This window comes from Mesocricetus auratus, unplaced genomic scaffold (genome assembly GCF_017639785.1).
Source record: "Mesocricetus auratus isolate SY011 unplaced genomic scaffold, BCM_Maur_2.0 Super-Scaffold_100009, whole genome shotgun sequence".
NCBI lineage: Eukaryota > Metazoa > Chordata > Mammalia > Rodentia > Cricetidae > Mesocricetus > Mesocricetus auratus.
In genome coordinates this window covers 38,109,233-38,126,668 of record NW_024429193.1, presented here as the reverse complement: position 1 = coordinate 38,126,668, position 17,436 = coordinate 38,109,233, and the positions used below count along the sequence as shown (strand labels likewise).

The 17,436-nt window shown below is 38.5% G+C and overlaps 1 protein-coding gene across 4 annotated transcripts in view; it reads right to left on the bottom strand.

The window, feature by feature from the left end:
* The window catches only part of Ptbp2 (polypyrimidine tract binding protein 2), a 62,848-nt gene extending 45,775 nt beyond the window's left edge, over positions 1-17,073 (bottom strand). For all 4 annotated transcript variants that reach the window (XM_013118402.3, XM_013118404.3, XM_005077123.4 and 1 more), the window contains exons 1-2: positions 16,946-17,073; positions 15,306-15,336 (exon numbers count right to left, since the gene is read on the bottom strand). In XM_013118402.3, coding sequence (XP_012973856.1) covers positions 15,306-15,336; positions 16,946-16,953 — 39 coding nt within the window. In that variant the 5' untranslated portion in view covers positions 16,954-17,073. The remainder of the gene's footprint in view (positions 1-15,305; positions 15,337-16,945) is intronic.
* Between the last annotated feature and the right edge of the window lie 363 nt (positions 17,074-17,436).

Sequence of the window (17,436 nt, the reverse complement as noted above, 5' to 3'; positions counted from 1 at the left end):
GAAAAAGAAAAAATATCAGGTTCCAGATAAAAATTAAACTTTCAGAAAACGAAGTTACTCATCCTTGACAGAGAAAAGATGAAATGAGTGCTAACCTATTAAATGCTAGAAAAGCACTAAATCACAGTGCCCATAAAAATATTCAAAACATTGACAGACCTAACAGAATTCTGAGAGTCAAAAGTTACCTTTGAAATATCAACAATACAGACAAACCTTCAGGAAGAATAGCAAGAAGAAAAACTGGCAGTTATATATTATCAGACCAATTAGCCAAGAACATGAGGCATAGGAATCATAAATGTAAGATGGGAGAAATCTGGCTTGCTGAAATCATTTTCTTACATGACCAGAAAGAAACTTCTTCAAAAAAATTATCTTTATTTCAAGGATTCCCACAAAGAAACTAAATCTAAAAGGAAATAATGGCAAATCCTAGTACTATATAGTCACAAAATCCCTATGGAAAAACTAGTGCAATAATTAAAAATGATTAAAAGGTCTGATGACATTGCAAATATATGTATGTGCACATACACAAACACACATGGTTTTCATTTCCATTTTCTGGCATAAAACTCTGAAAAAATTCTTATAAAAATGATACTAATGAGATAACTTCGGCTGGAAGGCTCAGGGCAGGCTCAAGATAGCAGCTGGTCACTGGATGACCAAAGATGAAGAGGGGAGGAGGTAAAGGTTAATTTTGATCACTGACTGGCAATGGTTTGATCAAACATGCCTATGTAATGAAGCCTTCGTATAACCCTAACACTAGTCCCTGACAGTTTCCAAGTTTAACATGTAGAGATCCCTAAAACGGCACACCTAGAAAAGCTCTACATTCCTTCTCTCTCACCTTGACCATCTCTTTTTATCCTTAATAAAGCTCTAAGTCCTTTTCTTTAGTAAATTAAATGACCCAAGGAGACAACTGTGGGAACAACACATTCGAAGCAATGCCAAACAACCAGGGGCTTATGACTGGCATTCCAAAATGGACAGAAATTTGAAGACAGACCCCCCAACCTGTGAAATGTAAGGCTTTCTCCAGATACAATGTCAGAAGTTATTTGGAGGACACCCACTGTTCTTTTTTTGAAGAATTAATTACTTGTTTGCTAGTAGGAAGAAGCCTCCAAACCTTCTGGGGTCAGAAAAGTCTTCTTTCTATGTTGATTGCCACTGGGTTTTGGAAAGAAGACAGTAAGTTTGTTTTCCCAAACATAATGCTAACAGGCTTTTATCAATCAAAAAAGACAGCCAGAAGAACAAGAGAAAAATTAAAATGTGCAAGGAATGGATTCATATATTTTTAACTGACATTCAAATAATGCAACATGTGGCCATACTAAAACACTCTTAAAAGCCACAGGAGATAGCCTTCAAGGTGCTGGAGTGAGCAAAGTTGTAAAATTATCCACTAACCACACAGGAACTAACCTCAAATATCAACAGATGTGACTACATGAAAAGTAGTTTTCTACAGCAACAGAAATAATCAGTAGAATAGCCCACAAAACAGGAAAAAATCTTTACCAATTATGCATCAGACAAGTATCTATATTTAGAATTTACAAAGAACTGCAAAAGTTACACACCAAGGAAATAAATAGCAACCAATCAACACATAGCAAAGAATAAAGTGTTAAAAATTAATAAAAATGTCCAATAACTAGTTTTAAAAGTATTCAATAAACCTAGCAACCAAAGAAATGCAAATTAAAGCTACCACGAATACCACCTCACCCCAGTTAAGAGTGGCTACAATCAACAAATCTCTCAAAAATGTTGGAGAGGGTAGGAGAATAAGAACACCACCACCACCCCCGCCCCCACTCACTGTTGGTAGGGATGCAAAGTAACAGCTATTGGTTGGAAAATGGCTTGGAGATTTTTAAAAAGTTGACAAAGAATTACATATAACCCAACTATTTCACTCCTCAGCATATATACCCAGAGAATCTGCACCCCATGTTTACTGCTGCTTTGTTCCCTATATCAAAAAATAGGAATTAACTAGCTGCCTATCAACAGATGAATGGATAATGAAAGTGTGTGTGTGTGTGTGTGTGTGTGTGTGTGTGTGCAAAATAGAACACTAAGTTCTAAAGAAAAAAACTACAAATTTGCAGGGAAAGCGAACTTACAATGTACAGTATTAAGACCACACAATCTCAGAAGAAAAAAAAACTGCATTTTCTCTCTCATATGTGAAATGTAGCTAATATATGCTTATGTGTATACAAATGTACATGTGGGTAATGTAACAGAAAAAGAAGGGCTAAATATAAGGGGATGAGGGAAGACTGAGGGAAGACTGAAAGTAGACAATGTGTTATAAAATATAAATATAAAACAATTGTTTTTCTAGATCTAATTTTGTCATGAAATTTTTTTGTTCTTGGTGGCTAAGTGCATGAAATATATTTGATACTGAACATGAAAAGTTAATGTGAAGCTTCACATTAAAAATAAAAAACAAAAACAGCGTACACTCCATTAATCAAGAGAAAACAACAACAAACCAATAAAAAAAAATCACAACACACCAGATTAACAGAAATTTAAAAACTATTTAAAGAAGTGCCACTAAGAATTTGACATGTAACTTTCCTGTATTAATCTGAGACATAATTCAGAATGAAATGCTGGGAAATAATCTGCTACTACCTGGTAAGTTTAACATGCTCAAATCTCAGTGTATAATCTTAAAAAAAAAAAAGGTCATGCATGTACCAGCACTGTTCAAATTTAAAAACCGTATCCCAAATATCTACCAAATGAGATAATTTGAGCATTTTCACAGAAGAGCTCTCCACAGTATTATGCAACTGCACATATAATTTGGCTAATTACTGAAATCATCACTGAATCAAAACAGAAGTCACAGCCACAGTCAGGTGTAATGGCTCACTTTGGTAATCTCAGCACCCAGGGGCTTATGCAGAAGGATTGACACAGGTTGGAAGCCAACCTGAGCTACATAGTGAGTTCCAAGTCAGCCTAGACTACAGTGTGAGACCCTGCTCCCCTCCTCCAAAAAGACGAATTATAGAAACCATTATACAGCTACACTATTTACATAAAATGTATTCCATTTGTGCATTTATGAACCTATGTATATACACATGATCATGCACAACTCCAGTTCCTGAGTATCTGGGAGAATTAGCTCTTGCATCCTTAGGAATATTAAAATAAGAGAATGCTCATGCCCTGTGTATGACATGCACCACTGCTTATAACCTGTACACATCTTCTGACACATACTCAATCTCTAAATTACTTAAAATATGTAATACAATATAAACAAAAATATACAATATAAACAGTAGAGAAAATGCATTTTTTACAGTAAGAAAGTTTTCACATAAACAATTTGGAGGCAATATTTTCAGTCCAAGTTTACCCAGAGGCAGAACATAAGCCAATGAACATGGAAGACCAAATGTTAACCTTTTTCATTTCCATGACAAAATCATATTGGAAGGGTAAGAAAAAAATCTTCAGGGCACACCTGTGTTAGGATACAGAGGGAGGTAAAAGCATACAGGCATACACATATATGGTAACATTCACATTTTTAAAGCAATAGATAAGGGGCTAATAATATTCTCACAAATTAATTAATGGTTCCAGGGAGAAAACAATGAATAAGAACAAAGCATTTTAATCATCCTAATAAGTCAGTTCTGTGAAATAATCAAATGTTAAGAAATCAAATGGTAAGATAAAAAGAACCAGAATAAACTACAACCAATGCTATAGATTAAGATATCACACAAGCCCAGGAACTGGGATCAGCAGGTAAAATGGCTAATAGTGTAAGCCGGATGACAATAGTTTAGATCCTCAGAACCCACAATAAAGTTGGATATGTGAAACCACTAATCTGTAATCCCAGTACTGCTACAGAAGATGGAAGACGGAGACAGAAATAGTTCTGAAACTTCCAGGCCAGTTAGACGAAGCACAACAGAAACAAGAGACACTGCTTCAACAAAGTGGAAGGTAAGAAATCCCCAGAAGTTGTCCAGACCTCCACATACACAACATGATAATGCGCCCCCCCACAAATATCTTAAAAGCTATCATAAAATAATTTCATAAGCAAAAGATACAACTTAATACTATATAAATTTGCCCCATACTCTAATCATTCTTCTTACTCACCAAGAAAGACTTGCTTAAAATTTCATTTTTACTTTTTATGTGTATGTGTCTACATGTGTTTATGGCAAATATATATATAGGTAACCAACTGACTACAGAAAAAAGTTGAATTCTGTCTCAGTTTCTCAAACAGGGTAGGAACCTGGATACAGGAGCTGATGGAAGGCCATGGAGAGGTGCTGCTTACTGGACTGTTAGTCATGGCTTGCTCAACCTCCTTCCTTGTAAGAAACAAGACAACCAGCTCAGGGATGGAACCATCCACCATGGTCTGGGACCTTTTCGATCAATCACTAATTTAAGAAAATGTTCTACAGCTGCATCTTACACAGGCATTTTCTCAATTGAGGTTCCTTCCTTTAGGATAACTATAGTCATTCTAAAGATAATACTAGCCAGGACACATCCCCTAGAGCTGGAGTTAAAGCCTGACAAAAGTCCTGGGAACCAAACTTGGGTCCTCTGCAAGAGCAACAAGTGTTCTTAACTTCATCAATCCACACCCAAGATTTGTTTTCTAAAAACAATATAAACAATATTTTAAAACAGGAATATGCATAGGAAAAACATGGATCATACTCTTTCTGCCAAAGGGGAAAAAAATCAAAACAGTAGACAAAAATCTGTTTCACTGCTTCAACATCATCCTAATATTGATTTATATGTCCATGAAATCCACTGCAATATGAATTCTAGAATACATTCCATGTTTAGCAAAACACAGAAAGATATTTTTAATGAAAAGCATAGTGAGAAAGAAAAATGCAATCAAGTTCAACTGGTTTAAACAGATAAAATTTTGAAATAAATTTTAAATAAATGAATCAAAAAGGAAATCTAAACTTTAAACAGACTTAAAAACTTAGGAAGTTTTTGGTACAGGAAGTAGAAATCATAAGCTGAAAATCTGTTTAATCTTCCTCATGGTAAAACAAATTCAAATTAATTCTGTATTTGGATACTTTCTCATCCACCAGACTAGCAACACTTCCAATTTTTTCTTTACCTGAGACAGAGTCTCTCACTGGGGCCTAGGGACCTTAAGGACTAGCCAGCAAGCTCTTGGGATCCCCTTGTCCCGCCCCTCCCCAATACCCACTTGAAGGTACAAGCACATACTATAAAACTTGCTGTGAGACAGTGGCATTCATATTTATGGATAGCAAACAACCCCCACACAAACACATTTAGGAATATCTAGTAAAACTGTATTTGTATTACACAATGACCAAACAACTCATATTTAGGAGCTATTCTAAAGAAATATAGGTGATTTTTCATACTAGCAAGAGTAGAAACAGTGAAAGACTACAGAAGGCAATGAGAATGTTTCCTTATTTCAGCGAAGCAGTGTCCTCCAAGGAGGTATGCATCATTTAGTAAAATGTCAAGATATGAAACATTATACATACTATGCTACTTTCTACATGTTGTGGGAAGGAAAATGAAAAAACTTGAATATAATGGATAAGTTGAATAAAGAATCAATTAATGAAAATATATATAGAAGGAATACAATGTGGTAGGCTACCTAAGCTTCTTTGTAGCTTGCTGGAAGTCATTTTTTGGAGCTTGCTACAGAAGTCAGAGGTAATTTAGTTAAAAAATATTTTTTAAAAAATGAAACAAATCTACCAAATTTGGTGGTAAAACGGAAGAGTAATTTCAATAACCTTTAATTCAATGATTATACTATGCCTTTTTGTGGAATAAACCCTAGAGACAAAACATGACTATAAAAAATTGTATGTTATGTTAAATAATATGAATACAGTATTAATCTGCTTTTCAAAAACTAGTGTCTTTTAAAGCCACTGTTTTTAAAGTGCTATGTATAATATATTAAGGTTAACATTGCAAACAAGGTTTTTCAGGGACAAGAGATACAAACACTAAAATCAAGAGGCTGAAAAAAGTACTTGTTCTTTACATAGGTTTGGGGTTTCATTCCCAATACCCACATGTCAGTTCACAACTCTCCATAATTCCAGTTCCAGGATGCATGCACATGATACACAGACATACATGTGAACAAAGCACAGATACACATAAATAAATCTGAAAAAAATAATCAAAAACTATGTAACCTTAAATACAAATGAGAAATAATAAATGCGTTCACAATATATTTTTATCTAAAAAAACCTACTGTTCACTGAAAGGGTCCTGAAGCAGTAACAATCTTAGATCAAGTATCCCCTTGGCACCCTATTATTGTAGTTTCTAAAGAACATTTTTCACATCTTGGACACAGAGACTTTTTAAAAGCATGGCTGATTAATTTTAAAACAAAGATACTTCAACCACATTATTAAAGTTACTGCTATTTGAAGCTCCACCTGCCCAAGATGTAATAGCATTTTTAAAACAGTCACTGCAATGGACTAGAAGGTAAACGTTAAAATGCTTCATCTCATAATGGTAATAGCAATTAAAAAGAAGGAACTTCAACTAACTACACTAGAGTTTTGATCATCAAAAAAAAAATGGGATGGGGAGGGGCTTATGAGACCCAATCCCTCCCTCCCCAAGGGAGTATTAGCAGTTAATGGTTGCTAGAAGAGGAGCATTAGTTTCTTAGTGGTATAGGCATTAATAAATTGCCCATACTCCAGTAAATAACCTTCCAGCCAGGCTCTTCAAGAAATGCAAGGTAAATCAGTGGATTATACACACACACACACAAAGATAAAATAGGTCTGGGACTTCATGGGAAGGAGGGTTACAGCAGAAAAGGGAAAGGGGAATAAGAGAGGAAAATGGGAATGAGAACAACTACAATGCATTATACTCATGTATGCAATTATCAAAGAGTAAGATCTATACTGCTTCCATTTTTTTAAATGGTGTGGCTACAATGTAAACTAATAATTCATGGGCAAAGTTCTTGAAAGAGGAACTTCAATATATGAAGAGGAAAATGTATTATTTCCACAATACCAATAAAACTACATAATCATTCATTACTAAAAATGAATAAATGACAGGAGCATTCTGTAACCAGTATGTAAAACCTCACCCTACTGATGTTAATATTCTGTTCCTCTTGATAATACAACAGCAATTACATGTGATGGGGGATGTCCTTCTGTATACTGTGAATATGTGTTGCTTTTACTGGTTGATGAATAAAGCTGATATGGCCAATGGCTAGGCAGAATATAACTAGATAGAAAACCCAGAGTTGCTGAGAGAGAGAAGGAGAGGCTGAGAAGACGCCATGCAGTCATTGGGGAAGCAAGATGTGAGGTAACAAGCCACAAACCTCATGGTAAAATACAGAATAGAAATGGGTTATTTTAATAGTGAGAGCTAGTCAGTAATATGCCTGAGCTATTGGTCAAGCAATTATAATTAATATTAAGCCTCAGAATGAATATTTAATAAGCAGCTGCAGGGACCAACAAGTGGGAGAGAAACTGGTCCAGTGAAACCAGTTGAGACAGAAAAACTTCCATTTACATACATAGATCATATCTTTCAAGATATTCTTATGAAAAACTAAACCTATATTTGATCAAGTTTTGTCTAATTATAAGTTCACAATACAGAAAATCCAAGGAGTAAATGAAACAAGGTATAATCAGCAGAATACTGAAGAGTAGAAAATGTACAAATTCTCTAACAAAGAAAGTATAAGGGGCAGGGTACAGAAAATGAGATTTATAGATAAAAAGAGATCTAACAAGCATTAATTAAGTTAGTGGCTTTCCTTTGTTCTTAATTTAAAAGGAAACTTCCCATGATATTAAAAGTTATCATTAATTTTATTGTATAAAAAGAATGGTATCATTGTGACCAGATCAATTTAAAGTAGACAAAATATTTGCTATTTGCTATTTGTGTAGCAAACTTTTAACAGGATTCTTAATTGGGTTATAAGTGGAATGCATTAGAAATAAAGTTACTATTTTTCACTTTAAAAGCAATAAAGCATCACAAAAAGTTACCACAGGAGTTCTGAGCAAGCAGTTCTTCCTGAATATGATAATATTGGAAACTATGGGAATCTTGAACCATAGCCAAAATATGAGACTCACCACAATCAACTCTTCTCCAGTTACTGTGACAACTTCCATATACCTATGCCTTTCCTACGTAAATGTCTCAGTGTTTTCCTTTCAAAACATGGACCCTCAAAAAGCAACCAACAACAGCAATAAAACTATTAGGATATACAAAAGGTTGCAATTAGTACTGTCAGAAATTAAATCTGTGTTACAATTTGTAACTTTTCATGAATGTTATCTTATTCAAAGGTTCTATTATGTGGGAGGAAGGATCCGAATATAATAAAAGTCAGTGTGAAGGAGTTGGTATTACTTCTTAAAACATTTTTTTACCCAAAAGTTCTCCATCCTTTTTTAATTATTATATCTCATTTGCTACAGAGAAGCCATAAACATTTACAGAATTTACAGAATTTACAAAGGCTGCATTTATTTGCTGTATTCTGTTCTCTGCACTTTCAGTTAACTGGTTGGAGCTGTACAGAGACTTACAAGGTTTTGGGGGGAAAGAGACAACTAAGTAGCAGGACTTTTTTCTATTAAAATAAGGTGCATTTAACAAATGTGTGTGTGCTTAACATTAGTGTGCTCTGCTCTGTGCTCTTTCTGTCTCTCAACCAATCCACTACAAAGCCCAGCTCACTGTTTCCAGAGAGCCTACTCTGAGCCTGTCAGTATGGTACTTACTTAAAACCTTAAGCATTATCCCCAATTTCATCCTTCTAGAGACTGAATCTTTTAGAACTCCAACAAATAGGAATGTCGTGAGATAAAGCCAGTATTTGTCTTTTTAATGCTGAATTGTTCGTGGATTACAAACATTACAGTAAAACCCAAGACACTTCCAGAGTCATTAAGTATTAACCTACTACTTAATATGTGCACTTAATGGAAGAAAAATCAACAAACTGTTTTAAAAGTGTATGTTCAACAGAGCTGTCATTCAATAGAGATTATGTTATAAAACGAAACTATTAGAAAAAGAATCTAGCACAAGGTATATGCTACAGCATTACATTAAAAGATTTCATTCATTAAAGAGCAAAAACAACTCTGTGAAACACATACCATATTAAAAATAAATTATATTCAACTATTACCAAAAAGAGACATGCTTAGCATTATTTAATTACCCATTAAGTCAAGCCAAAGATAGTGATAGTACAACTTAAACTGTGAGTTATGAGCTTACGATGTGTTTGTTACCTTTTTTTCCCACCCAAACAGGGTTTTTATGTGTAACAGTCCTAGTTGTCCTGGAATGCCTTGTAGACCAGGCTAGCCTCAAACTTGCAGAGATCCACCTGCCTTTGTCTCCCAAGTGCTGGGATTAAAAGCATGTGCCACCACCTCAGGCTATGTGTTACTTATGGAGCAGAAACCAATTTGGGGGGAAAAATACTTTTAACAAAACTTTACAGCACTCCAGTTGTAATCATATCTTGATTTTTAGTTAACTCACCAAAACAAACAAACAAAACAACTGCTATAAATCTGGCCATACAAGTCTGCATCTAAAGTTGCTGTATTAAGTAGATATAAACAAATGAAAAACTTGAAGACAACATATTCAATGAAGAGCAACAAGGAAAAATGAAGAGGACGTCTTAAAAGCACCACTAAGAGACTAAGAGGGATAGATAACATAGAACCAAAGCCTTCTATTAGAAAAGGTTCACATGTCCAGTGACAGAGATGGAGGAGTGATGAGCAAAGGGGTCAAGACTGTGCTGGTGAAACCCACAAAGAGAGCTGACTGGACAAGGAGGAGCTCTTGAACCCCAGACTGATGGCTAAGAGGCCAACAGGAGACTGATCCAGACTCTATGAATGTAGTGTTAAGTTAGGTTTCAGAAATCTCTGGGGCCTTGGGTAGCAGATTAGTGTTCACCATGGCATACAAATGAACTTTGGGAACCCACTCCACATGGAGGGATGCTCTCTCAGCCTGGACACATGGGGAAGGGCGTAGGTCCTGCCCTGGATGAAATGAGAGACTCTGGGGAATGATGTGGGGATTGGGCTGGGGGTGGGGGTGGGGCTGGTGGAAGAGAAGGGGGGCTGGGATTGACATTTGAAGCATGCATGTTTCTAATTTAAATTTAAAAAAAGAAAAGGTTCATGTGTGGTTAAGTTTTGTCAATTTAACACAAACAGAGATACCCAGGAAGAGGGAACTTGTAGAGCTTCCTCATCAGACTGACCTAGGAGCAAATCTATGGGGCTTTTCTTTGATGGTTGACAAGAAAGGGTCCAGCCCACTATGAGTGGTCCACTTGCAGGAAGGAAGGTGGTTCCAGGATGTATCAGAAGGATGGCATGGGAAACCAGACAGTAAGCAGTACTTCTGCATGGTCTCTACTTCAGTGCCTGTCTTTGAGTTCCTGTCCGGGCTGAGTAACACACTAACTTTTACGTCTTTCTTCCCCAAGATGCATGGTGTTGATCGAAGCAATGGAGAAGCAAATGAACCCATGTGGTAGAAAAAGCACACACTTATAATCCCAGCACTTGATGAGCAAAAGGGGTGGGGATGGGGGTGGGGCACAACTGTGAGTTTGAGGCCAACCTGGTCTACACAGTGAGCTCTGAGATAGTCAGGGCCACATAGTAAGAACCTGTTTCAGAAACAAAAAAGGAAAAGCAGAAGTTAACATGAGACAAAAGCAGAAGGAGTGGGGAGAGACGGGAGGAAAGGACACGGACACGAAAACTTCATGAAGTTGACCACTATGAGATAATTAATGAAATCAATTGACAATCAAAACAAGGTAAAATCAAAACATGAATAATCAGTATTAGAAAGCAGAGAGCTCACATGATTACAGGTTCTAAAGCAGTGGTTCTCAACCTTGCTAAAGCTTCCATCCTTTAACACAGTTCCTTATGTTGTGGTGACCCCCAACCATAAAATTATCTTGTTGCTACTTCATAACTGTCCTTTTGCTACTGTTATGAATCATAATGTAAATACCTGTATGTTCCAATAGTCTTTGGTAACCCCTATGAAAAGGGTTCAAGGCCCAGAGATTGAGAACCGATAATTTATAACAGAAGCTGTGAATACTTAGAGATGAATCCACCTCCCCCCAAAATTAATGATGCATAAATCTTTACAGTGAAAACAAAAAACAATGCCAAAAATGTTAAAGGCTATGTGAATGAAGAGATAAAACTGCATTGGTAGAAAAATTCATTATTAAATTAATTTTCCTCAAACTGCTTCACATTCAAGCCAAATACAGTAAGATTCCAGCATGCTTTCTATGACCCTAAAGAGCCAAAACAACTTTGAAAAAGAACAAAGTTGGCAAACTAAGGCAACTTGATGTGAAGAGTCAGTAACTAAGAGATTACAGTATGTTTCTGGCAACTAGACAGATAAAAATGGGTCAACAGGAAAGAGTATAGAAAAAAAAACTTACGCAGGCAACTTTTTAAAGTCAACTTGTTTTTGACAAGGCTACAAGGTTTATTAGCAAAGAAAACATTTTCAGCAAACATTGCTAGAAAAACGGATGCCCATATTTAAATCAAAATTCTCAATCCATGCTTTGTAGCCTTTTAAAAAATCGTTAACTCCTGATTTGTGGGGCTTTTGACTCTTTCTCCCCTCTCTCTGCTTCTCTTGTTGTAGTCGATATTTCCTTCCCCATCTTTTCCCCTATTTTCTTCTAGAGTTTTGTTGTTTTTTAATCTAACAAAATGGAAAGGCAGTGGAAAAGAAATTCATCCCAAATGCAGAAGAGACCTAAATATTAAACTAAAATGAAAACTCTTAGAAAACGAAGGAGTCATTTTACTTTAGGTTAGAAAAGGCTTAGATAGGACAAACGACATCATCCATAAATGAAAAAGTTGGCGAACTAAAATGGAGCTCACCAGTATAGCTGTTATTCCTCAAAGGTACTGTGTAGAGAATGCAAAGTGATGGGAAAAAATGTGCAGCTATTAAGAAAGGACATGTCCAGAATGAAGCCTGTCAAAATCCAAAAGTAAAACTTGGACAAGAGACTTCAAAAGATACTTAATAACAAGCCAGGTGTGATGGCTATTCTTAGTTGTTAACTTGACAACACCTGAAATTAATGAAACCCCAAGGGTAACCCTGTAAGCGACTTTTCTTGGTGGGCTCACTGGAGGTGGGAATTCTCATCATAAATCCCTCTTTTGAGGTAGGAAGACACACCCTGAATCTGCCGATATGAAGAACATGGAGGAAAGCATCTTTTGCTTTTTGCATGCTCGCCCTCTTTCTCAATGGCAACTTCATAGATCCTGCTGAGGCATTCCTTCACTGGCATCAGAGCCTACTCCTTCAGGATTCTGACACATACACAAGACCAGTTGTGACACCCAGCCTGGTGAACTGAACAACCATTGGTTTCTTGAACTTGCCAATGGGAGACTGCCACTGGTTAGCCTAGCTGAACCACAGCTGTGTAGTTTGAATGAAAATAGCCCCCCATAAACTCATGAGTGGCATTATTTCAAAGGATTACAAGGTGTAGCCTTGTTGGAGGAAGTGTGTCACTGGGGGCAGGCTTTGAGGTTTCAAATACTCAGGCCAGGTCCAGTGTGTGTCTCTCTCTCCCTGCTGCCTGACAATCCAAATGTAGAACTATCAGCTCCTCTCCAGCATCGTGACTGCCTGCACACCACCCTGTAAATCTCTGAACCTGTAAGCCAGCCCCAATTAAATGCTTTCCTTTGTAAGAGTTGCCAATGGTTATGGTTGTCTCTTCACAGCAATAGAAACCATAACTAAGACAACAACCTATAAACTACTCAAATAAATTCTGAGTGTGAATACACACACACACTCACACTCACACACACACTCACACACACACACACACACACACACACGAAAAAGAGAGACACACAGAGAGACTGGTTTACTCTATTAGTTCTATTCCTTCTAGACTAGAACCATGACTATAATACACCAATCTTGGTGGTGCAAGTCTTTAATCCCAGCACTCAGGAGGTAGATCTCTAGTCTAGTTGGGAGGCCAACCTGGTTCACACAGTGAAACCTTGATTCACAAACCCAAAAAGAGGATAAAAAAGGAGGAAATCAACAACAGCTGGCAAAAGACACACTGAAAACTGCTCATGATAGATACCACACAGAAGTACAAATTAAAACCACAATTAAATTATCACTTCACACCCACTAAACACTAAAAGGCACTGAGAAGTCTCCTGAGGAACTGAAATTTCCATACCCTGTTGATGGCAAGATGGTACATCCACTGTGGAAAAGAGACTGCAGTTTCTCAATTAGTTAAGCATATGACAAACATGATTCAGGCATTCTTAACAATGGGCCCCAAGAGAAATAAAAGCATATGTCTAAGCAGAAATGTGCAGGAATGTTCAGAGAAACCTTATAATACCCCAAACACAAATGCCCACTAAAAGTTTTTAATTACCAGATATTGTAGTGATACTAAGCAAGGTGTGGGTGGGGAACAATCAATAAACACGTGTAAATAACTTAAAAGTTTCTGTTGAGTGTAAGAGACCAGAGGACCTCGTTCTCAATCCATTCATTTAAACTTCTAAAAATGCAGCAGACCACTGGCATCTGGAGGAGAAAGTGGGGGGACTACAAAGAGGCAGCATGGCATTTCTAAGAGCAACAGAAGTTATTTTACAAGTGGTGTATACATACAAAACACTGCATACTTTAAATAAAAAAATTTTAAAGGGTCATAACACAATGTATTTGTACAAGAAAGACAGGTGTACAATATATATTATGCAAGTCAATAACTTTTCAAAACATGAAAGAAATTTAAAAACAATTTATTGATCTACACCTAAGAGGATATATTGTGGATCAAGGAGAATGCATGCTACATTTCAAACATGCACATATATTACTTTCCTTTAAATTATTTTTTTACTTTTAAGAAAGTTTAAATGCTTGTACATAATTGACACCAATAAATGCATTTAACCAATGTTCTATAAAATGATATAAAATTTTTAGTTTGCAAATTTTTATATCAAACACTTTCTAAAATGAGAAGTATTTTTTTACAGTTTTCTGAAAACTAGTAAAGCCAACATAGCCTATCCAGGCTGTCTAGTCTAAGTGTCCTCCTTTTTCCTGACTGTTCATGACATTTTGTGTGTAAACTCATCTGCTGACAAGAGACCACAGAGTTACAAAGCCATTTTTACAATGTAACTTATATCTTTATTCTTTTACAAAATTCACAGAAGAAATCTATTTGGATAATAACTACATCAACATATTTTGTACTTGAGTTATTCCTGACTACAAAGCTCTTAACTATCTCAACTTGGAAAATGACTATCAATAAAACTAGATGTTCTATACAATATAAACTCAAGAAATAACCTAAATATTAATGTATGGTCAGCAAGTTAATTATCAAACAAAAACAATAACATCTACTAATCTATTAAGAAGATCAATCCAGCACAAACACAATTTTTTAAGGTTCAAGAAAAATACTGAGGATCAACCTCACTAAACCAGGAATACTAACAATTCTAAGTATACGTATATTTGAGAGGCTTCATATTTATGCTTATATTTTTGGTTGAAGGGCAGGAGAAATCTCCTTATTCAAGACTTGGGCAGAAGCTAAAAGACAGGAATATGCCCTAACAGGGCAGATGGACTTGCAAACAAAAATCTAAAATACACCAATACAAGGTCTATGTCTTCCAGGAAGCACCAGATGGTAAGCATGGAGTCAACTGTGAAGGTTGAGCAGTTTCCCTACCCAGGAAATGGGTAAAAACCTACCACAGACAAGACAGCTTTTACGGACTCAAGCTGAAAGTACTTAACAACTCTGTTCTTCTTTGGTGTCAGGGCAACTGATTTCCAATGTGACTTATTCTTAACATACACATTTCACTTTAATCAGAGTCAAACTATCTCAAACTAACAAAGTTTACGGTCGTTTACACTATCCGACTATATGGGTGTTTATAGACTCTGACTTTACAAATTAAAGGAAATATTTTATAACTGGGTTTTGTTGTCAAAGCTAACTGAAATTTCAACTCTTTATAATGATAGCAGAGTCAACATTTTTGGTTTCCACTTTACTTTGAAACACAGTCTCCTACCTTCACACCAACAGCAACCTCAGTGACAATTCTGAAAAGAAAAAAAATAAGTGTCAACCTCTTGTTCTTCTAATGATCACTGTTTAACTTTAAAACTTTCAACATCTTTCATTAATTCTCCAGACACTAGCAAATACAGTTAGAAAACAAATACAGAGCTGTTCAGTGAATTTTTAAAGCTATTATCTACCTTGATTTTTTTTAGAAACAACTTGAAAACATGGAATGTTTCAGTTTATGGTCATTTTTAAGAACCTTTAGCAGCAAGATGAAAGTCCAGAACACTATGCCATTCCTACAGTGCTTGTATGCCGACATTAGCAACATAACTCAAGTTCTTCAGTAATCTAGATAGAATCTGGGAATTGGAAAACATGGATTTCTACTCAAGTTTTGGTATCAATTGTCTGGAGGGAATTTTAAACATGTGTGAACCTACGTTTCATGTTGGAAATGATAAACCACTAAGGTAATTTGTGGCATGAGTTCTACGGTCTGTTACTTTTTTATTATCTCTTAAAAACATTAGGTAACTCTAGAAAACCAACTTAATGAACTCAAATTTTACCTTAGATTCTTCAAACACTGATACTCCTTTTAATGGACGTTCGTGTTATCTGAGGCCTCTTTTAATCCCCTTCCCCTATGTGAGCTGTGAGTAGTGTCTTATTTGTATCCAGAACTGCAGTGCCCTCTTCTCTCAACAATGAGTTGAACTGAGTCCTCTGAGATGAGTTAACGGGCGCAACATTGGTCCTCACCTTTTCTTACCGCTATTATCTCAGTCTGCATCCTATCCGCACACCCAGGCTCTCAAAGATGCATCGGGACTCTGTTCCATGTTTCCTTGGGGTTTTGTTTGTTTTTAGTTTTGTTCCCCCAGAAACTAACCAAAGTGGCTTTTAAAAAAAAAATCCCTGTGTGGAATATCCATTCTTGTCTTTGCCATGGCTTGGTGGCCTTTGCCCGTGTGATTGATGCTTCCCTCAAACACTTCATGGGGTTTTGTTTTGTTTCTGGTTTGATTTCTGGGCCCTTTGGGCCGAGCCTCGCAATTTTTGGTTGTACAGGCATTTCGATGGCCTCCCGCCCCCGCTCCCAGACTCGGATGAAAACAAAGGAGTGTGACATGTGCCCTCCTCCCTCCCGCCGCCACGCGCCCTCCCCTTTCCCGCGGCTCCCACTCGGCTCTCCCGCCGCGGTGCTTCGGGGCGAGGCCGGGGATGGCGGGCCTCGGGCTTCGCGGGTCCCCACAGGCCTCCGTGGCGTTCCCCACTCGCGCCCCCGCGGCCGCCGCCACCCCAGGGTTCGGGTCCCCCCGCGGCGTCGACATGGCTCCCGAGGGGGCAGGGCCGCGCCGGGCTTCCCGCCCCATCCCCCGCCGCCCGGCCCCACCGAGTCCCCACAGAAGCCCCGAGGCCTCCCCGGCCTCCCAGCCCCGGCTGCGGTTCGCGCTAGTCGCCGAAGCCGCCGAGGGAAGCCCGGGGAGGGGTGTGTGTGATGGGGCGGGGGTTGGGTAACGGCGGCGCGGCCTGGGAGGGGCCGCCCGAGCCCCGCTCTCCGACCCGACCCCCGACCCTGGCCGCGGCCCGGCCACATTCCTCTCCCTCTCACATCTCCTCACGGGCTCCGGGACCTACCCGTCCATTGCCGAACCGGACAAAGCTTCGCTCCCAAGAACCGAGCCACGCAGCCAGCGAGCCACACAAGCGGCGAGAAAATGGCGGCCAGGGCCCGACGGAAATTGCCGAAGGTGCCGGAGCGCACGGGGCAGCGCGCGGCGGCGGAAAGAGCCGAGCGCTCGGGCGCCCGGCGGCGGGAGACGAGCGGCGGGGCACAGGGACCGGGGGGAGTGGGCGCCTCCGCCGTTGGCTGCCTCCGCCTGCCCGCGCGCCTGCTCCCGCCCTCTGCGACGTGCCTGCCGCAGTGGCTGGCGAGGCGTCCTGGGTTCCCTTCTGTGGGCGGTGTGAGTGGGACAACCTCCAGCCTGCACCCAGAGTGCCTCAGGCTGGCCCTGACTGCAGGATTTCCCTCCAACCCCAAACTGGGTTACTGCCACCCACACAAGCCAATCCCAGCCTCAACCTGGTGACCCTCCACCCACTTAGCCTTAGGGAAAATAACTTAATAG